The sequence below is a fragment of the Phascolarctos cinereus genome, unplaced genomic scaffold (assembly GCF_003287225.1).
Source record: "Phascolarctos cinereus isolate Bilbo 61053 unplaced genomic scaffold, phaCin_HiC Scaffold_1;HRSCAF=81, whole genome shotgun sequence".
NCBI lineage: Eukaryota > Metazoa > Chordata > Mammalia > Diprotodontia > Phascolarctidae > Phascolarctos > Phascolarctos cinereus.
The window spans coordinates 41,534,210-41,556,609 of record NW_027555514.1 but is presented as its reverse complement, the minus strand read 5'-3'; the positions used below and the strand labels follow the sequence as shown (position 1 = coordinate 41,556,609).

Here is a 22,400-nt window from a genome sequence, read left to right as displayed (position 1 = left end):
ATGAATCTACAGCCATCACTGTTTGGGCAGAACAAGCTAACTGGGAAGCTGAGTAACTGGGTGTTTCACAAGATGGATCATATGCCCTTATCCACTGGATGTTCTATTTATAAAAAGAAGAACTTTTTTTGCCATCTATCTAGACCCCCCCCAAAAAAAAATAATAACACCTCCCTCTCAGGCAGGAAACAGCATTTCCTACTTAGGAGTATACTGTCTCTACATAATTTATTTTCACAGTTCACTTGGCCAGAAGAACAGAAGTTCCCCTCACAGGAACTCCACGGGTAAGTCACCTTTCAGCTCTTCTACTTATTAATTACCAATGCTGCTCAGATAAACCAAGTGAAAATCGGAGGGAATAATACAGAATAACTCACGGTGAGGGGAATGTGCTTGACAATATGCCAAGATGCTGGCAAGATTATGCTTTTAAAAGAAAAATAAGAATCATCAAGATAGGGATAATAGAGAATTTGGGAACCATTCCAGCCTGTGATTGCATTAGAGTCTGAGGAAAATTGTGATGAATGATAAATGCTGTAGTACTCTGTGCTAACTGGGAAAAATAAAATCGGTCAAATGACAAATTTCAAATTTAATCTCTAGTCAGAGAGAAGAGACTTTGCTGAAACTTTGTTGAGATTCTCTTGTGTGAGGGGAATTTAAACGGACTTTCCCAATTCCTGCAGCTCTGTCTCAGTAAATGGGTCCTGTTTCTCCAAAGGAAAGGAAACCATAACATAGTCAAAACTGACAGCCAGTTACCCACAAGCTTCAGTCTTATTGATAGATCCTCTGTCAAATGTAGGGTAGTGTCAACTGCAAATGGGAGGTGGTGTGTTCTACCAAAAAGCGCAATGGCTCTGGAACCAGGGGACCTGGGTCCAAATCCTGCTCTGGATACTTACTCCTGGGTTGGCTTTGGGCAAGCCATTTAGCCCTCCTGGTCCTCAGTTTCCTCACCTGTAGAATAAGAAGGCTGGACAAAGTAGCCTCTAGGGTCCCTTCCAGCCCTATCTATGACCCTAGGAACCTATGTCAATAGAAAGAGCAACGGCTCTTAAAAGATCTGGATTGAAATCCCACCTCAGTTACTTACTACTTGTGTCACCTTGGACAAATCATCCAATTTTTCTGAGACTCAGTCTCCTTCCCTGTAAAATAAAGGGTTTGGGTGAGATGGCCCTGATGATATTTCCCGCTCCAGAATCTCCTATGATCCAAATCCCTCCTCTGACAACCTTGGGGAAATCATTTAATCTCCATGAGCCTTTTTCATCCTCCTCTGTAGGAAGAGGAAGTTGAACTCTATGGCTTCTGAAGTTCTTTCTAGATCCATGACTCTAATTCTGTGACTCACAATTCTGTGAAGAGCGATGCCTCATTCTGCATGGTACATGTTCCTTTCAGTAGCCTCATCTGGATAAAGAAAAGGGTCTGTATTCCTCAGTAGGCACTGGAGAGAGTCTAGGAATATGTTACTCCCTAGATTGTGTGTGGGCTGAGGTCAGGCTTCTGGTTAAAGAGGATGTGAAATATCTATGAGAAACCTAAGAAGTGTGTTGACTATGTATGGCCTGCAGTACACTTTTCACTTCACCATTATATTCATGAGGGACAATCCCTAAATATGGTTGAACAAAGCAGAAAAGAATGAGAGACCATTAAAATTGGTAAATTTGGGAGAACTTGAGTCATTCCCTTGAAGAAAAGGGTTGGGATATGTGGGTGCCATGTCCTAGATTACCTAAACTGACTTTATTTATTAAGAAAACTCAATGAAAGACTATGCATCTCTCTCCTTCATTTAAATTGTAGAGACCCCAAGCCAACCCAAGTTGAGACTCCAGTCCTCCTAGTTACAACATGCTACTGAAATGAATGTTCACCTAAGATGACATGTATAGGGGAAGTGGGGGGTGGTGGGGTGGAGCGTCTCTCTCAACCTGAAACTGTTGAAGTTTCACTCCCAATCACTGTGGAAACCCAGTATATTTCTACTGGTGGAATATGGTTCTCATCCCCATTCCCAATAGAGCAGAATTCTTAGCTTTGTGAAAATGATTGGCAAACCCTCACCAAATCTTGAAATGTTAGAAACTGGAAAAGAGACTAGGAGTCAATTAGTCTAATTCCTTCATTTTGAAGATCAGGAAACTGAGGCTTAGAAAAGTGAAACAACTTAGCCATGGCCTTCATGGCTAGCAAGTGGTGGGATATGAGTCCTTGGGTCTATTCCCTGTAAATACTCAATGTTGCCACTCATTCATTCAGCATATAGTTATTAAGCACATAACAATGAGGAGCTGGGTATACAAAAAGAGTCCCTTCCCTCATGAACCTGACATTCCATTTGAGGGAAGCAATATATACAGAGCTATGTAAATACCTACATGTAAAACATACACAAAGAAAAGTTTATGTGTGGATATGTGTCTGTGTATATAACTTAACTGTAATTTGTGTATTTAGGCTACTTTGTATTTAAGGGGACACATGAAGTGAACTCTATGCTTTTAAAAGGAACATCTCTTCTTTTATTCATAGGACAAAGCAAGATGGACAGTGAGACAACCACACCATTCTACTACCCAGATTTTGAAGAACCCTGCCAGAAACTTGATGTGAAGCTCATAGCATCACAGCTCCTCCCCCCGCTCTACTCCCTGGTGTTCATTTTTGGCTTTGTGGGCAATGCTCTAGTTTTTCTGGTCTTGATAAGATGTAAAAAGCTGAAAAGCATGACTGACATCTATCTGCTCAATCTGGCCATCTCTGATTTACTTTTCATTATCACTCTCCCATTTTGGGCTCACTACGCTGCAGACCAGTGGATCTTTGGAGATGGCCTTTGCAAGGCACTGACGGGATTCTATCACATGGGTTTCTTTGGAGGCGTCTTCTTCATCATCCTCCTGACCATCGATCGGTACCTGGCCATTGTCCATGCCGTGTTTGCTCTGAAAGCTAGGACTGTCACCTTTGGCATTTTGACAAGTGTCATCACCTGGGTGGTGGCGGGCTTAGCTTCCCTCCCAGCAACCATTTTCACCAAATCTCAAAAGGAAGGCATGCAACACACCTGCAGCCCTCATTACCCATTAGATCAATTTTCTACCTGGAAGAACTTCCAAGCTTTAAAGATGAATATTTTGGGGTTAGTGTTACCCCTCCTTATTATGATCATCTGCTACTCGGGAATCATAAAAACATTGCTGAGGTGTCGGAACGAGAAGAAGAAACATAAGGCAGTGAGGTTAATCTTTGTGATTATGATCGTTTACTTTCTCTTCTGGGCCCCCTATAACATCGTGGTTTTCTTGAGCACATTCCAAGTTTTCTTTGGTCTGAACAACTGTGATAGCTCCAAGAGGCTGGACCGAGCCATGCAAATAACAGAGACATTTGGAATGACTCACTGCTGTATCAATCCAGTGATTTATGCCTTTGTTGGGGAAAAGTTTAGAAGATACCTCTCTGCTTTCTTCCGCAAATACATTGTCCGGCGTTTCTGCAAACACTGTCCCATTTTCCATGGGGAGACATTTGACCGAGTAAGCTCAACATATACCCGGTCTACTGGGGAGCAGGACATTTCTACTGGTCTGTAAAGCAGATTTATTAGTGTGTGTGTGTGTGTGTGTGTGTATGTGGTTTTTTTTAAGTTAATGGAATAATTTGTATAAAGGTATTAAAATAAGTCCTCTTGGTCAGATTCTTTTAAAAACAGTTTATAGCCATGCTGATTGAAATGACTCATTCACTCATTTCTACAATCTTTTATTAAGCAGCCATTGTATGCTTTGTACTAGACATTTTCAAATCCATAAAATCAAATTCCCAACAAAGCTCAATGAAACTTGTCGGTGGAATGTAATCTCTGAGTTTTGTGTTGTGTCACCTAAAAATCAAACTATCAAAAATATTGACTATCTCTTCTGCCTTTAACAGCATGAAGGATATAAAGAATTATGAGACATAGTCCCCTACCCTCAAGGGTTTTACTATCTAGTTGAGAAAACATGACATAAACAGTCAAGAAACAACAAAAATAAATAACTTCTGTATTACTATATATAAGAGAAAGAATAAGGCAGGTAGAACATAATTGATTGCCCAAAGAAGGATCTAGACTGGGGGTTCTAGATTATTTTTTACATCATTGATCTCTTTGGCCATATCTACTGAAGCTCAAAGACTCCTCATAATAGCTTTTAAATGCATAGAATAAAGTACATGGTATTACAAAAGAAATTAATTATATAAAAATAATGTTATCAAAATGTTTAAAAATAAGTTCTTGGACTCCTAAATCTATCGATGGACCCCTTGGGGATTGACAGAACCTAGATTAAGAACCCTAATCCAGGCCTTGAATACTAGAGAAGACTAAGATTTGAGGACTAATTGGAGGGATTTAGGGAAGGGTTCACAGAGAATGGATTCAAGCTTTGCCTTAAAAGAGAATTGGACAGGTGGAAAGACGGGTATTTTAAATAGGAAAAAGTATCTGAACAAAAAGTGTAAAAAAGTATATGAAAGAGATGTGTTGGAGAGTAGCAAGGGCAGTTTGGCTGAAGGGCAAACAGATACGATCCTATTAAGCTATCACCCTCCTCTAAATGCCCATCAGTTCTGATCTCACCTGTGTTGCTCTTGTGTTTCCATTATGCCACCTCCAAGCATCTTGATTCTCTCATACCTTTTCTTGTTCCCCTAAAACCACTGCTCACTTAACTGTTTCTTTTGCTTTCCATCTATACTAACCTTCTAGCTCAACCTAAACCACTCTGTGGTAGAAGCAGGCCACAAAGATCATAGGAATGAATCCTAAAACATTCCAAAGAGGAATACTTCAGTATAGACAGAAGAAAAAAAGCTCAAAGAAGAGTCAAGGAAAAAAGATAGGCATGAGCTTCAGAGCAAATGAGTCCAGAGCTGGAAAGGATCCTAGAAATCCATCTCACACTATGCAAGAGGGAAAAACTGTGAGCCAAGGAAATGAAACAACTTGTCCCAAATCATGTGACTCTTTAGAGACAGAAACAGGATTCAGAGTTAGACCTTTTGATCCCGAATTTACAGCTTATTCTACTATTGCAGGCTGTGATGAAAAGGAACAAAGAAGAAGGAATTGTCAGCATATTGTCTCATCAAATAAAACTTGTTGGGTTTTCTATGGTGATTTAAAATGAAACATCACTCTCAACAGATTCAGGAGAGTTGTCTTATGACTTGTCTTATGACAACATTTACTTCCATTGGAGACTGCCAATAGGAGGACTGAGGATTCAGAATTTATAATCAAATAATAGATATAATCTATAATTAGAATGAAGTGGAGGTGATGTCGGGAAGAAAAGTTCAAGTTAGAAAGAGAATAAGTACTGAGAACAGAAGACAGATCCATGAAAGGGAAAGAAAGGGAAAAAAGAGAGAGAGAGGGAGAGAGAGAGAGAGAGAGAGAGAGAGAGAGAGAGAGAGAGAGAGAGAGAGAGAGAATGAAAGAGAGAGAGAGAGAAAGAAAGAAAGAAAGAAAGAAAGAAAGAAAGAAAGAAAGAAAGAAAGAAAGAAAGAAAGAAAGAAAGAAAGAAGGAGAAAGAAAAAGAAAGAAGGAAGATGCAGCTATGGAAATACAGAGCAGCTGTTAAGGGAATGAGAAAAAGAGAGAAGTCTGTGAAATAATTTTAGACTGTCTTTGGTCTCAAGGTTCTTCTTTCTGGTTTTCCTTGCGCCTATGATCTGGTTTCTTTCAAGACCATATGAACTAATGTTCACATATTTAAAATAAACATTCTACCCTCAATTGCACTGTGGTTTGAAAATGGATTTGCTCCATAATTGCAATATAAAAACATGATTGTCTTTTCAAAAATATTCTTAGGTGGAAATAAATACAACTGATAGGGAAAAATGGTGACCCAAGGCTTTTATTTTCCTATGATGTCAAATATGTCAAATAAGTAAGTGAGAGGGAGCCCTGGCCCACACATTTGACTAATAAAGTCCATGTTTCACTGCTCTCCAAGTGCAGTTGACTACTCTAACATTGATACGCTTCTATGGATGGATGTTCATGAAAAACCCTGAGAGCAGTTACTGTGCTTTCACCTCCTGTCAAGGTTTCTTTTGCCTATGCTCTCAGTGCCACCCTGAGCGTATTTGACTGGTTTTCCTGCTTGCTGACAGTTCTTGGGGTAACATAGTCTGTGATCTATAGTAGCAAGCAGCTCAGAGCACTAGTTTTCAATTCTTTTCTTCTAACTTGTCTGTAGTAAATATACAGTTATAAGCATTAAGCAAAAGGCTCTACCATGACATATATGGGCCACTATTAAGGGTACTGACCTGTCCTTTAAGAAACATTCTTCAAGGGACGTATGATCTGTACAAATTTTCTGGGCAAGTTTTTAATGTGCGATTATATTAGGCAACTATGGTATAAAACAATAAGATATTTAGAAGGATTCACTACCTTAAACAAAAGTACCTTTAAACATACATACAAATTTTCTGGTTTTCCTTGCTATAGAAAACAATAATCCAGAATTAATTGCAGCCACCAGCTAGGTAGCATACTGTATAAAGCAATGGGCCTGGAAAGAAGAAGACCTGAATTCAAATCCAGCCTCCAACACTTACTAGCTATGTGACCCTATGCAAGTCACTTTACCTCTAACTGCCTTGCTTTCAAGACCACATGAGCTAATGTTCACATATTTAAAATAAACATTTTATCCTCAACTGTACTGTGGTTTGAAAGTGGATTTGCTCCATAATTGCATTATAAAAACATGACTGTCTTTTCAAAAATATTCTTAGGTGGAAATAAATACAATTGATAGGGAAAAAATGGTGACCCAAGCCATAATATCTATAAAACAATGAGCACAGTGTCTGCCATATGGTAGGTGCTTAGTAAAGCCTTCAATGAAATCCACAGCCACTCAAAAGAAATGGATTTAGTAATCCACACAGGAAAACCCAACTGGATGAAGAATCTGCACTGCCCAGGTTACAGCGTGCAGTTGTATGGGCAAGCCACGGAGCTGGTCCATCAATCAGCACTTTGGAGCTGCCCTCGGTGGCCCGCAGTGACCCATTGGGGCCGCACGGGGGCGCAGCCCGCAGCCTGGAGGTCGTAGAAAGAGGAGGAGTCGCTGCTGGAGGGGCCTCTGCGGGAGGAGGCGCTGCCAAAGCCGCCGCCGCCGCCGCCGCTTCCTCCGCGCGTCTGGGTCCGCAGGGCTGCCCGCCTCGGCTCGGCTATCCGGGCCCCCGTTCCGAGCCGGCAGGGGCCTGAAGGTTCCGGGCCGGGCACGCAGATCTGGATGGGCGGGAGCCCCGGGGCCGCTCTCAGAGGTCTGGGCTGCGTCCGTGACAGCGCACGGTTCTTCTGGAGGCCGACGAAGCTGCGGAGTGCTGTCGGAGCACGGAGCGCTGTCGGACGTTCACCTGAGAGCGGCTGCTGGGCTTGTCTTGTCGATCGCGATGAAAGTCGTTTAAATGCCAAACTTTGGATTATCTTCGTGGGGAAGTTCGGATTCCTAAAGATGAGCCGCAGGAGAAGGCTGACGGCTTTAGCATCCCTTATCCTTACGTTTATCTGACCACTTGGCCAATGAAATGGACACATATGATTTACGGTCAAATATAGCACTTAAAAAGGCTTTGACACACTTGTGATTCTCATGAGGTAGCCTGGAACAAAGCTACTGTTTGGGTTCTACATATCTCAGCACATGTGGTGCAAGCTGGGCGAGCAGAATTATTGGGGGGGGGTGTCTGTGTGTGTGTGTGTGTGTGTGTGTGTGTGTGTGTGTGTGTGTGTCCACCCGTGTTTAAACAGCTAGGAGGAAGAATTCGAAGCATTTACAAGGGAGAGGCTGGAAATAATGTTCAAATAATTGGGCACAATGTCCCAAATAATTGGGAGCCGTCATCCAGTAGCAGAACTGAAGATGATTATGAATGCATTTGATACTTGGGAGGGTGAAGGTGCTAGCTACCGGCCTGTTCCACAGGAATCGATAGAATGCTGGACTCTTGACCTTTACAGGGAAATCTTCCTCACTTGGCTCCAATTAGAAAAAGGTGCTTCCTAGCCTTGAGTGAAGAGGAAGAGGGTGGTGTGAATTGTAAAGCAGGACCTAAACGCTTTAGATTCTGGGGTCCTTCCACAAGCACACATATCAAAGTCATGAATTCTGCTTCAGTAAAGGGGCTCACATCTAATACTTCAAAACCCTCTTCCCAGATGACAATTAAGCAGCCCGATAGTGACGGCCATTTAGTTGGATGCCATACAGTGTCAAAAACCATTCCTGACCCTGGCATTTCAATGTCTGTGAAGTCACCCTGTGGAACTGGAAGTGCAGAAAATGGTGAAACACACATCCCCAGAGAAGGCTTCCCCCACTGAAGTGATCAAACTGGAGTGGCCTCCTTTGTGTATACCTTCTCACCTGTCCTCTCCAGCTCTCCAGAAATGAATAAAACAAACCACTCCATAGCTACTCTAATAATGGATAATTTATATCATTTTGCTTGCCTTCTCAGTAGATGAGGAAGGAGTGAGAAGAAGGGAGAGAATTTGGAACTCAAATTTTAAAAAGAAAAGAATGTTAAAAATAAATCAGCCATGGATTTCACAGTTGATCATCATTACAACATTTCTGTAACACCTAATTGTGCACAATGATCTCTCAGTTCTCACATCACTTTACATCAGTTTATATAGATCTTGCCATGTTTTGTTTTGTTTTTTTCTGAAACCACTCTGCTGGTCATTTCTTATATCACAATAGTATTCCATCACAACCATATGTCACAACTTGTTCAGCCATTCTCCAATTGAAGAGCATCCCCTTAATTTCTTTGCCACTACAAAAAAAACCTACTATAATTTGTACATACAGACCCTTTTCCTCTGATCTCTTTGAGATACAGACCTAGTAATGGTATTGTTGAATCAAAAAGTAGGTACAGTTTTATAGCCTGGCAAAGTTCCAAATTGTTCTGCAGAATAATTGGACCAGTTTACAATTCCACCAGTACTTTATTAGTCTGCCTATTGTCCCCTCATCCCCTTCAGCTTTTGTCATTTCTGATAGGTATGAGGCAGCACTTTCAAGTTGTTTTAATTTGTATTTCTCTAAACAATAGTGATTTAGAGCACTTTTCATATGACTAGAGATAGTTTTGATTTCTTTTTCTGGAAACTGCTTGTTCATATCTTTTGATCATTTATCTATTGAAGAATGGAGCTTATTTTTATACATTTGACTCCGTTTCCTATATAGTTGAGAAATGAGGCCTTTATCAGAGACACCGGCTGTATAAAATTTTTGTTACTTCATTGTCTATGGTATCTTTTAGCAAAGTGCAGTTTCCCTGATCACTTCTTTTAATTAGTCCTTTTTTTGCTTTTATTTTGTCTGAAGTCATGATTGTTTCCCCTGCCTTTTTACTTCAGTTGAAGCTTAATAGATTCTGCTCCAGCCCTGACTCAAAATTTTAAAAAGTAAATGTTAAAAATGTTTTACATGTAATTGGAAAAAAATAAAATATTTGAAAAAAAATATGCTCATACCATCTGCTTCACCCAATAGTCATTAAGAAATGCTATGTAATAGCAAAAACATGTGCTGGCACAAACTTGCTTAATAAATGCTTGTTGAAAATCACCCTCTCATTCACCGGCTATGACTCATAGAATCACAGAATCTTAACAGTGGTAGGGACCCTAAAAGTCATCTAGTTCAACCTGCCTCCGGATGCAGGAATCCATTTTATAGTATTTCTGAAATGTGGTCATCCTGTCACTGCTTAAATACTGCCAACAAAAGGGGACTCACTACTTCACAAGACAGCCCATTCAATCCTTGGACATACAGCTCACTTCTTCACAAGGCAGCCCATTTTAACAACCCTCACTGTTGAAAAGATATTTCTTCTATTGAACTGAACTCTGCCTTCTTATATCTTCTACCTACTCCTCCTAGTTCTTTCCTCTACAGCAGAGAAATCTACCTTCTTTCCTATTCTAGCTTTTCAAATATTTGAAGACAGCTTTTATGCCTTCCCTTCGATCTCTTTTCTCAACTGAAGATCACAAATCTTTCGATTGTACCTCATAAGATGCTTTCCATGCCCTCCCAAGCCTCCATGCCTGACTCTGGGGTCATTCCAATTTGCCAATATTTCTCTTCAAATGTAATACCCAGAGCTGGGGGATAGGACACCGAGAGAAATTTAGGTGACATCAAGACAAAAGATATCAATAAACATTTCTTTTTTTAAAATAATACAGTATTCTGAATTGTATAAAATGTTCCAGATATGCCTGGTGAGCACAGAATGCAGTGAGACTGTTCCTTCCATTCTTCCAGACACGCTCCCTGTATTCAGACAGGAAGCTGACATCAGCCTTGACAATAATTTTTGTGACTGCCTGCTTTGCACTGATTTCAGTTTCACTCTGAGTTTCCATTTCTCTCATTAAGAAAACAGACACACTTGCCACGTGACTGCCAAGAACAGCGTGTGAGTGTTGGGCTGGTGACCGGGGATGCCTGCAGAGCTGGAGCCACTGAGCCTGGGGCTGGATTTCATCATCATTCTGATATACCGAAGCGGAATTTCCTAGGACGCAGTATATAAAGGAAGGGTCCCGGGGTGGTGAGTAATCGCTTTGCTGATGGAGTCGGATTGGCTACAACTCTGTCGTCCCTGGGCAGAAATGGTTCAACCATGAAGAAAGAAACTGCCTGACCTAAGTCAGCCATCAGCAGGTGGGGAAGGGGGCTGCGTGGGTCATTAGGGCCGTTGAAATCGTTCTCTGAGGTGCAGCTGTTCTCTCTTAGTACACTGGGAAGGTGGCTGACGGAGGGAGGTGGAAAGTATTGTGAGTTTCTATCCCTACCACTCAGAATATCTTGGGAAATGAGGCTGTGCTTAATACCCACACCAGAGTAGGGGGGTATTAATTTATCGAAGGTAAAGATATATAAATTTAGTTACCACCTTGGCTGCACATCTGATTTGGTTTTTTAAGAGTTATTCATATCTTTTGTTTTTACATCACCTTTATTTTATAGTGGGAAAAGTACTCCTTCTGGAGTCAAAGGACCTGGGTTCAAATCCTGATCTTGACCCTGACTACCTGTCACCCTGGGCGAGTCCACTTAACTTCCCTGTTTCTCGATTTCCTCATCTGTAAAATGAAGGGGTTGTGTTAGCTGACCTCTGAAGTTCCCTCCAGTCCAAAATCTCTGATGCTATTTCTGAATATATCCTTCCTGCTTCCTTTACTCAGAAAGCTATGCCTTGTAACTGAGAATCAAAAAGAAAGAGCGGGTGGGGAAGCAGCTCAGGAAAACGACCATTGATTGCTTCTGAGAGCTTATGCGTTGTTTCACACTCACAGCTCTTGCTTCTACAAAAAGAGAGGGTGATGTATTTTCTCATTGTTTCTTCTGGGCCAAGCTTGGTCAGTATAATTACACAGCATTAAGTTACCTTCTTAGTCCTTTTTAATTTTTTTTTTACATTGTATTCTTTGTTCTCCCTATTCAAGTCATGTCAACAATTATTATTAAGCTCCTACTATGTGCCAGGCACTGAGCTAAGCACTGGGAATATAAAGAAAAGTCTAAATAAACTCAGCCCTCAGGAAGAGGACAATCTAATATTGGGGAGGGGCAACATGCAAGCAACGAGGGACAAACCAGATATATATAAGATAAAATGGAGATCATCTCAGAGGGGAGGCATTAGAATTAAGGCAGACCAGGAAAAAGCTCTTGCAGAAGGGGTGACTGTAGCTAAGACTTAAAGGAAGCTAGGATAGCCAAAAGAGAGAGGTGAGGAAAGCGGATGTTCTATTTTACTATGTTATTGTCATTGTATAAATTACAATATTATTGTTATATAAATTGTTCTCCTGGTTCTGCTCACTTGGTTTTGCATCAGTTATACAGGTCTTTCCACAATTCTCTGAAACCATCCCTATTCATCACTCCTTATTGCACAACAGTGGTCTGTCACATTCACATGCCATTATTTGCACAGTTACTCACCAGTTGGTGGGTAATCTCTCAGATTTCAGTTCTTTACCACCACACAAAGAGCTGCAGCAAATATTTTTGTACATAGGGGTACTTTTCCTTTTTCTCAGATCTCTTTGCAGTATGGACTCCTCTCCCCACCCAGTGGTATCACTGGAGCATAGATTCATATTGCTTTTCAAAATGACTGGACCAGTTCACAGCCCCACCAACAGTGCATTAATGTACCTGTTTTCCTACAGCTCCTGAAGCATGTGTCTTTTTTCCTTTGACAATTTTGCCAAGTTCTTTTAATTTGTATTCCTCTCATTATTAGTGATTTGAGGCACTTTTCCATAAAGCTATTGATAGCTTGGATTTCTTCCTCTGAAAAGTACTTGTTCATATCCTTTGACCATCTCAAACGTATAAAGTTTTCATTAGTTTTCCTCTATACCTGAGAAATGAGGACTTTATCAGAGAAACTTGCCACAAAAACTTTCCTCCCAATTACCTGGTTCTCTTATAATTTTAGTTGCATTGGCTTTCCAATAGAAGACTTTATATTTGATTCTAGAACTAACAGGGAGCCATGGAGTTTTCTTTGAGTAGAGAGGTGACATGGTCAGACCTGTACTTTACGTAGATCATTTTGATAGATGAGTAGAAGATGGCCCAAAGAGGAGAGAGACTTGATGTAGGGAAACCAACTAAAAGGCTATTGCAATGGTCTAGTCATGAGGTGATAAGAGCTCGTACACAGGTGATAGCAGTATCAAAGGAGAGAATGGGGAGGGTAGGAGAGATGTTGTATAGGCACAATCAACAGGTCTTGGCAACAGATTGGCTATGGGGAAGAGGTGAGAGAGAAAGTAGGGAGTCAAAGATGACACCCTAGGTTGCAAGCTGAGTGACTAGAAGGATGATGGAACCTGTGACAATAATAAGGAAGTTAGGAGAGGGAAGAGTTGTGGGGGAGAAGATAATGAGTTCCATTTTGGACATGTTGAATTTAAGATGCCTACAGGACAACCAGTTAGATGTCTAATAGGCAGCTAAAGATGTGAAATTAAGGCTCTACAGAGGGGTAAGAGATGGATAAATAGTTCTGAAATAGAGCATCTGATTTACTTCAGTTCATCTAATTCTTCCCTGGCTGCCAAGGCAATTGATCTGAAACTCTGCTTTATCCCTCTTTAGGCATACTGGAGTGTGTCTAAGATGGCATTTCTACCAGAAACAGAAACATCTCAGCTCTTCCCCTGCCACTGTGTAGATACTGGTACTATAACTGTCCATAACATTCTGTCTCCTATCTTTGTACTTCTGCATAGTCCCCACATCTGGAATGCCCTTTCTCCTAACCTCCACCTCTTAGAATCCCTAGCTTCCTTCACTTCCTACAGGAAGCCTACCCAGATCCTCAGTTGCTGGTATACTTTCCTCCAAAATTATTTTATCTATTATCTATTCTGTATTTTCTTATCTGTGTACACGCATGCCCCCAACTTCTAACAGAAGGCCTCAAGGGCAGGCCCTGTTTTGCTTTTGCCTCTGAATTCCTAGTTCCAGGGCCAGTGTTGGCACTGGGTGTTCGATACATGCTTGGTGGATTCACAGCCCTCCGGGTAAAAACGTGTGACTTGTCAGCTGTGAATGCTTGGGTGGGGGTCAATAGCCAAAGAAGACTATTCTTGGACCTGTGGTTGGCCTCCAGTGTCACAAGCCACAGCAACTCCATCTCTGCCTAAATCAATCATAATACCACTAACCACCCTTTTAAAGGTCAGTCTCAGCTAATGTGAAATAACATTCGTGACGTTTAAAACTCAACCTTGAACTTGTATGGCTTGAGTAGCTTTTGTGATAGAAAAATTATCAGGGGCTGCTTTCAAGTGGAAAATTCCTCAGATTAAAAAGGGAGAATCCTCTCTGAGGAGCTTTTAGCAAGTTTAGGAGGTGTCTCTTGGCCATTTGAGGGTACCTCCGGGACAAGAAAGATGCAGTTATTGCCATGCCGGGACTCTTACCAAGAAGAATGATCTTCAATAGTCTATATAGAGCAGTGAGGTGGCACAGTGGATAGAGCACCAGCCCTGACATCAGGACGACCTGAGTTCAAATCCGACCTCAAACCAAACACTTGACACTTACTACCTGTGTGACCCTGGGCAAGTCACTTAACCCCAACTGCCTAAAATAGTCTATATAAATGGCCTCTGCCAACTGAATAGTCATCTACAGCTAGGAGGAGGTATTCCTTGGGTTCAAAAACTCAACTTCACAAAAGCACAGCTGAGGAAATAGGGCTAGTTATTGAGAAAAAGATCTTGGTGATTTAGCTAACCACATGCTCAATAAGTCAGAAATAGCATCTGGCAATCCAAAAAGCTATTATGATCTTTGGCTGCATTAATAGAGGGAGGCAGAAGTGGGAAGGATTTGGGGAAATGGCAACATTTTTTAAAAAGCATCAGCAAGGTTGTATAGAGCACCAAGCCTGGAGTCAGGAAGACTCCTCTTCTTGAGTTCAACTGTGGCCTCCAACATTTACTATCTGTGTGACCCTGGGCAAGTTAGTTAACCCTGTCTGCCTCAGTTTCCTCATCTGTAAAATGAATTGGAGAAACAGAAGGCAAACTACTCCAATATCCTTGCCAAGAAAATCCCAAATGGGGTCACAGAGAGTCAGACACAACTGAAACAACTCAACAACCACAACCACCACAAACTTGAAAAGTTGTGATGGGGACTAAGGATGAGACAGTGTACACTGAAGGGACCTCAGAGGTCATCTAGTCCAACTACTTTATTTTTTGGATGAGTGAAGTCCAGGGAAGTTATGTGAATAGCCAAGTTCATGCTGGCAATGACTGACAAACACAGGATTCAAAGCCAGGAGGCATTTTTCTTTTGTACCACACTGCCTCTGTTTGGTCCCAAAGTACTTACGTCAAAACAATGGATAGAAGTTGCAGAGAGGCAGATACTAGGCTTTATGTAAGCAAAATGCCCTAATGACAAAAGCAATGGGTGACCTTGGGAGGAAGCAGGTTCCCCATCACTAGAGGTCTTCAAAAACCAAACAAATGGACCACCTACCACTTTTTAGGGATTCTTGGAGAGGAAAAGTTGGATATGGGTTAGTTTCAGTGTCCTTTGATGTCCCTTCTGAGTCCGTGTCTGTGCTGATAGAAGTATTTTGAAAGAACTTATAGTCATAGGACCACTTAAAAGAGACCTGGTGCCCTCATTCATAGTCTTTATGAACAAACATTTGACTCACTACGTAGACAAAAGGAAGAGGTGGCAGTCCCTCGACAAGAAAGACAACAGAGTCACACCAGGCATGACAGAAGGCCCCAAGGTAACGCAGCTAGGGTCTGCTGGAATCAGGCTCCTAAAGGGAGCAGCACTGAATTTGACATGGGCTGTGTTGTGTGATGTGACTGATGCTTTAGTTTGCCCTACCACTGACCCAGGAGCAGGACTATAGAGGGCAGCCTTTAGGAAGGCAGGGAAATTCTAATCAAGGCGTTACCTCTGTCTCTGAAAATATGGTCAGACCTGAAAAACCAAGAGAGTTACTCCCGTCTCCCAGGCTCTGACTGATCAGTCAAGCATTTACTGTGTGCCAGGCATTCTGCTAAATACATAAACAAAAAGCAGAGAGAGACCACTGCCTCAAGAAGCTCACACTTGAATGGGGAGACAACATATGTGAATCAGAACATACATGATATATACAGAGAAGATAGAAGATAACCTTGGAAGGTCATCTTAGCAGCTGATTATACTAATAGCTGGGGGGACCAGCACAGGCCTTCTGAAGGAGAGAGAGCTTGAGTTTTAAAGAAAGGTAGGGATTCTAAGAGTCAGATTGGGAGGGAGAGGATTCCAGGCATGAAGAATAGGCATTGGAAAGACAAGGAGATGGGAGATAGGGTGCCATGTTTGAGGAACTGCAAACAGGCCATTATGGCTAGATCACAGGGTGTGAGGAAACAAGTAAAATGTCATAAGATTGCAAAGGTGGGAAGGTGGATTGTCTTCCTCACATGACAGATGAAGACACTGAGGTTCAGAGACTTGCCCAAGGTCACACACTAAATGGCAAAGCTGATACTCAGCTCCAGTTCTGACTTTCAGTCCAATCTTCTCTCCATTAGGCTACACTGCCTTCAGTTATACTCCAATTATTATGGTGCCCTGCCTTGCCACCGTGGCCCCTGAAAGCTTCCGATATAGAGCAGGCTGCCCCTATGGTTTGACGGCAAGATTTTTAAATTTTTGGTCAGAGCAGGTATTGAAGACAATATGAATTACGGATGAGAAGCTATTCATGACAAATGCAAGATCTTTGAGGGTAAAGATCAGCTTTTCTTCGGTCATCTTTTTTTGTTTGTTTATATTCATGATTTCCTTGGTTTACAGAATTCCCTCCACCCCAGCAGATCAACAATTGTTCTGTGTAACTAACGGTCTTCAGATCCAAAGCACGAAAGGGTTAAGTGGCTTGCCCAGAACCACACATCAAGGACGCCTGAACCAGGTTTTCCTGACCCCAGCGCCAGTTCTCTACCCACCATACCACAGTGTTATCTAACGTGTAACAACCATTTTAAAACTAGTCATGCCGAAGCATAGCGTTCAGATTCATTTAACAAGTATTTGAGCACCTGCTGAGAGGTATTTGAAGGTAACTAAGAATATGGTTCCTTATCTTCAAGGAGTTTTCCATCTATTATTAGTAGAGTTTAATAAGTATGTTATTAAATTAAGTTCAACAAACATTTACTAAGTACTTACTAGGTGTAAGACTCATTTTCGGTACTAGGAGACAAAGACTAATTGAAAAATAATCTCTGCTCTCAAGGAGGCAGGGATACAAGATGCAGACAGGTATGTAAATGAAAGTTAATCTCAGGAAGGACAGAGTAGTAAAAAGAAGGGACCAAGAAAGGCTTTCTGTAGGAAGCAGCACCACCTGAGTTGAGCCTTAAGGGAAGCATGTGGGGGTAGTTTTTGGAAAGGCAAGAAGGGAGGGGATGTAATGATGAGTTATAGTAATGGCAGGTAGAACCAATTTGGCTGTCTTTACCGCACGTTCGAAGAGGAGTAGAATGTAGTCACATCATAGGAATAGCTGATGTATATGAATTCAATCATGTGTATTCAGCAAAAGAAAATAAATAGTACAGGTGCTTTGGCTGCTCTGCCACTCAGTGTGTGAATGACCAAGAGCAGGAGATGGGAGGCCTGCATGTTCCTTTCCCTTAGTCATAGTTCTCTTCATTATATTCACAGTCTGTTCATTCTGCGTAGGTTGACAGAGCTAATAAGCTAATGAAAAGGAGACCCTAAATTTGCCTTCCTGGAATTCCTGGTCAACCAGGATGCCCCTCAAGTGTTTCCTTTGGCACCTTTGTTTCTCCTCTTGTTGTTGTGATGGTGGTGGTGGTGGTTGCTGGTTGCTGGTGTTTAACTCTTCATGACCCCATTTGGGGTTTTCTTGGCAGAGATATTGGAGTACTTTGCCATTTCCTTCTCTAACTCATTTTATTAATGAGGAAACTGGGCAAACAGGATTAAGTGACTTGCCCAAGCTCACAGCTAGTAAGTGTTTGAAGCCATATTTGAACTCAGGAAGATGAGTCTTCTGACTCCAGGCCTGGCACTCCATCCACTGTACCATTCAGCTGTTCCCGTATCCCCTCTTTCCTGATGGTAAAGCAGGAAGAAGAAACAGTTGGGGCTGTGATCACCCTCTATTATAATCTCACTTCACTTCAAAGTCCCTTCAAGAGTATTTTCTTCCTACCATCTAAACCTTCAACAGCTTTTTTTTTTTTTAATATGAGCAAAAGCCCTGGCTTCTGCCTGTTTCTTAATCAATAGCTTATCTGGGTGTGGTGAAGAATGAACTTTATATTCGATTGTTTCCACAGCAGATCAACACTTCAGTTGAGTCTGCTCTCTGACTTAGACTGCCTTATAGAGTCCCTTATGCCCTTCCCAGGTACATATAACTGTTGAAAGAGCTATATTGTATTTTACCTAGGATTTATCAGCTTTTCGAGATTAATTTTGATTATACACAATTTTTACCTTATACACTGACTTCAGAACCTAATTCCCCACACTGCACTGTGAAATGTCTGGAAAGGTGGACTGGAGGCAGACTCTGGGTGATAGGTATAATGCCAAGAAAGTTCAGAGGAGAGGGCGACCGTTTCTGGCTTGAAGGCACAGTGGGGCAGGGAGATCTGAAAAGGTTTTAAGGAACAGGAAGCATTTGGAGAAGGACTTAGAGGATGGGTAGGATTTCAAGGGTAGAGATGGAAAGGAGGTTATTCCGGGATAAGGAATGGAATGATGTAAGACTCATTTTAAAACAGAAGCGAACCATCAGAAGCTACAAACTATTCTGCAGAGTAGCCACTTCATATGCTTATCTTGGGTAGCCAGGAGAGTTGGCAAGCGGGAAAACCAGAGGTAGGTTTGGGGGAGGGGAGGAAAAGAAAGAAAAACAACAACTTCCTTTATTTTCACAGAAGCTTCTGAAGTCCAGATGACTTACTTGGAGAAGCCTTCAGTTTACTTATTTCAGGAAGTTACAAAGGCTGACCCATGGGTAAGAACTAAGAGAGAGACGAACTTCTTCCTGTTCTTCGGGGCTCAGAACTAGAGCTATAAATGACAGAAGTCTCATTATTTAGCAAATGTATTGTTCCTTTACATGGCTCTTTTGGCGACTGGTCAGAAAACAACTGAATTTCACATAGGAAGATCTTTCTGGTAAGCCATCTTCTTTTAACTAACTGCTGAGTAGCCAATATATGTTATGTTTGCTTCTACAAACTCTTGCTTACGCATGTTTTCTTAGAACTAAGATAACAAGCCTTGTATGAGAAACTTTCAATTGGTGAATAAAACACACTTTTTAAAAGATTACTACATACTACCTATATTTCTCTCTTAAAGGTGTACATTAAGGTGAATTGTGTTAGGCAAGTTATGATGCTTGGTTCTTTAGCATTTTTTACTGGAATGTCTTCTATTATTTGCTAATTATTTCATGAGTACACGTTTTGTTCTACTCCTCCCCTTTCTTTTCCCCACTCCCACTCCCCAAATGGTTGTGAGCTCCTTAGAGGGTATTTGATATACTTTTCAGTTCTCCCATAGCACTATGTGCACAGAGCTGAATACTTGTTTAGCTAAATAGCTAAATATTTGTTTAACTGAATTCATTGCTTTGGTAAAGTATGGACAAATTCTGAGAAATTTTTATTCCATACATGAATGAAAATGATGTATGGAAGAGCTAAATACTCTGGTTAACATTATATGGTGGGGAAGTAGGCAGTAGAAGTATTATCACCCTCATTTTTGCAGATGAGGTAATTCAAGCTTTGAGCCCTACCTAAATGCCAGTTGTTAGTATGTACAGTAAATGGAAGAGTACTGTTCTTAAAAAGAGACTTAGAATGTTTAAGTGACTTGCCTAGGGTCACAGATCCAGTAAACGCTGGAGATAGGAGGCCAACCCAGGGCTTCTAACTTTAAGGCCAATGTTTTTTCCACTACGAAACACCAACTCTGTAAAGGGGAAGCATACTTATGTTTACTATTCCTGCTTTGTTTTTTTTCTTTTATTTAGAGTAAGAGAAAAAAGATCCTTCACAAGACAGCCCAAGATGGATAATGCCACTTCGACAACCTACTATGATGTTTTAATAGAAGATGACTTCAGTGCTGATGTGATAGACCAGTGCCAGAAACATGATGACAAAGTCTTCGCAGCACAATTTCTGCCCCCGATTTATTCCTTGGTATTTATATTTGGCCTGGTAGGCAATGCCCTCCTTGTGCTAGTCCTGGTCAAATATAAAGGACTCAAAGAGGTGGTGGACCTCTTTTTCCTAAACACAGTCATTTCTAATTTCCTTTTCTTGGTCACCTTCCCTTTCTGGATTCATGCTGCAATACACAGCCGGAACCTCGGAGATACAATGTGTAAAATGATTTCTGGGTTCTACTCAGTCGGCTACTATGGATACACATGTTTCCTGGTACTGTTGATAATACATAGGTACCTGGCAATTGTCCATGTGGGAAGATTTCACTTGGCTGCTAAGAAGACCACCTATAGCATCATTACAAGCATGTGGGGACTAGCCATTCTAGCCTCTTTACCAGAATTGGTGCTTTCCCAAGTTCAAACGGAAGGCAGAGATGACATCTGCCACTTTGTTCAACCTCATTATCCTCTAGGGGATGAGAAGTTCTGGAAGCATTTTCTGACTTTAAAGATGAACATTTTGGGACTTCTCATCCCACTGTTTGTTGCTATCTTTTGCTATGGGAGAATTAAAAAAACATCAAGATATAAGGAGAAAAAGTATGGACTTTTTAGACTTATTTTTGTCATGACCCTTGTTTTTATGGGGTTGTGGACACCTTACAACCTAGTTCTTTTCCTTATGACTTTTCAAGAGCACTTGAACCTAAGCGATTGTGAGAGCAGCTATCACCTGGACACAGCTGTCCAGGTAACCAGAATTATTGGCAATACTCACTGCTGCATTAATCCTGTGGTCTATGGGCTTCTGGATGAGACAGTTCGCAGACGCCTCTATTGCCTTTTCCATCTCCAAAATAACACTGAAGGTCATTTGAGGGAGGGCCCAGAACAGCAATCACCAACAACAAAAGGACCATTGTACCATTCCACTAAATTTTAAATATATTCAGTGTAGGCTAAATAAATACAATTCCCTTGATTTCATGTATTACTTGGCTTTGGGTAATTATTTTGTGTAAATCTATCTCTATTATGTACTTAAACATATATGTACAAGGGTATGCATGTGTACACATATATGCATGCACATACATGTATAGGAGCAAATATGTATAGTATATATCATATCTAACTAATTAATCATAAGTCCCTTGAAGATGGGGTGAGCTGGGGTACAGGCTCCGACCCTATTTATCTTCCCATAAATCCTCTCAAGGGGCTCCACCCAATGGACAGGGACTTTCTCTATTCCTCATACCGCATGAATACCAATGGAACAAATGAAATGCCCATTGGCTATCTTTTGCTCTTACCCCGTGTCCACCTTTTTCAGTTATACATTTCTATCCTCTTTTTTCTTCTCACTTCTCTGGTGCGGTTATCAGTTGATGATGTGTTGCTGGGGCAAGTAGGTGGCACAGTGGATAGAGTGCTAGGCCTGGAGTCAGGAAGACTCCCCTTCCAGAGTTGAAATCTGGCCTCAGACACATACTAGCTGTGTGAGCCTGGGCAAGTCACTTAACCCTGTTTGCCTCAGTTTCCTCATGTTCAAAATGAGCTGGAGAAGGAAACGGCAAACCACTCCAGTATCGCTGCCAAGAAAACCCCAAAAGGGGTCACAAAGAGTTGGTTATGACGGATAAACAACTGAATACATTTATTGCTGCCAATCCACACCCTCTCTGAGCTGCTCCACTGCCTTATGAGTGACTCAAAACTCATTCAAGGACCAAGTGTGACATAGTGGAAAGAGTGGTAGACTTGGAGTGAGGAAGAGCTAGGTTCAAATCCTTCCTCTGACAATTGCTGGCCGTGTAATCCCCAGCAAATCAATTAACTTCTTTCAGTTCTGTCAAATGCAAAACAGAGATAACCACGTGCTAACCTGCCTTGGAAACCTTAAACTGCTACATAAATGTTAGTTATCTTTCTACATAGCATTGCCAGAAGAATTTTCTTGTTAAAAGGATAGGCCTTTGTTTTAGCATGACATTAGGGGTCATTAAAAAGTACTGTGTAATTTCCATGTTACCTAGCTTGCTCTCCTTTCTAATTCTGGACCAGCTCACTATCCATCTGCGATCTCTCTCAGTGCAACTCAACTAGCACTGATGAAGTGACTGTCATGTACCAAGCACTGTGCTAGGCACTGCACAAGGACAAAAGGCAAACATTTCATGCTCTCAAAAATTTAAATTCTACTGCGGGTCGGGGAAGAGAGGGCAACAGAGGACACAAATGTGCTAAAAATCAAATATAAGATACATGCAATTTCCAGGATACTGAATAGACCCTTAGGGCATTACCTTAAGAGTAGCCATGATACTGTGAATTTGATTATCAGCGCCGGATGGTCAAGGAAGCAGTCCTTGAAGCTGGACGGTTATAGAGGAGTGAGGTATGTTTGAAATGCTCACATTGCAATTCTCACCCAGGTCAGTTCTTCCCCAAATGAAACACTGATTGGTTAAAATTGTCACAGAGATGGAAAAAGGACATGTGGGTTGGTAGTTACTAGCATCCTCTTCATTGCATGTATTTAACAA

The 22,400-nt window shown here is 41.4% G+C and overlaps 2 protein-coding genes and 1 pseudogene across 4 annotated transcripts; all 3 read left to right on the top strand.

Annotated features, from left to right (window-relative positions):
- The first annotated feature begins 205 nt into the window (after window positions 1-205).
- LOC110209094 (C-C chemokine receptor type 5-like) lies at window positions 206-5,809 on the top strand. Its single transcript, XM_020987310.2, has 2 exons — window positions 206-287; window positions 2,551-5,809. The coding sequence occupies exon 2, from the start codon at window positions 2,562-2,564 to the stop codon at window positions 3,612-3,614; it is 1,053 nt and encodes a 350-aa protein (XP_020842969.1). The 5' UTR covers window positions 206-287; window positions 2,551-2,561; the 3' UTR covers window positions 3,615-5,809.
- Window positions 5,810-7,331: 1,522 nt separating this feature from the next.
- LOC110208993 (BTB/POZ domain-containing protein KCTD18 pseudogene) lies at window positions 7,332-8,496 on the top strand (annotated as a pseudogene).
- A 2,030-nt stretch (window positions 8,497-10,526) lies between these two features.
- On the top strand, window positions 10,527-20,842 carry CCRL2 (C-C motif chemokine receptor like 2). Of its 3 annotated transcripts, none has more exons than XM_020987307.2 (3): window positions 10,528-10,680; window positions 18,602-18,845; window positions 19,711-20,842. In XM_020987307.2, the coding sequence occupies exon 3, from the start codon at window positions 19,748-19,750 to the stop codon at window positions 20,792-20,794; it is 1,047 nt and encodes a 348-aa protein (XP_020842966.1). In that variant the 5' UTR covers window positions 10,528-10,680; window positions 18,602-18,845; window positions 19,711-19,747; the 3' UTR covers window positions 20,795-20,842. The 3 variants fall into 3 exon arrangements, with proteins under 3 accessions (XP_078007742.1, XP_020842966.1, XP_020842964.1); XM_020987305.2 differs by having other exon boundaries at window positions 10,528-10,793; XM_078151616.1 differs by lacking the exon at window positions 18,602-18,845 and having other exon boundaries at window positions 10,527-10,793.
- The last annotated feature ends 1,558 nt before the right edge of the window (window positions 20,843-22,400 follow it).

Bases quoted from the DNA above. Each gene is read 5' to 3' on its own strand.
- LOC110209094 (XM_020987310.2), top strand. From the start codon at position 2,562: ATGGACAGTGAGACAACCACACCATTCTACTACCCAGATTTTGAAGAA.
- CCRL2 (XM_078151616.1), top strand. From the start codon at position 19,748: ATGGATAATGCCACTTCGACAACCTACTATGATGTTTTAATAGAAGAT.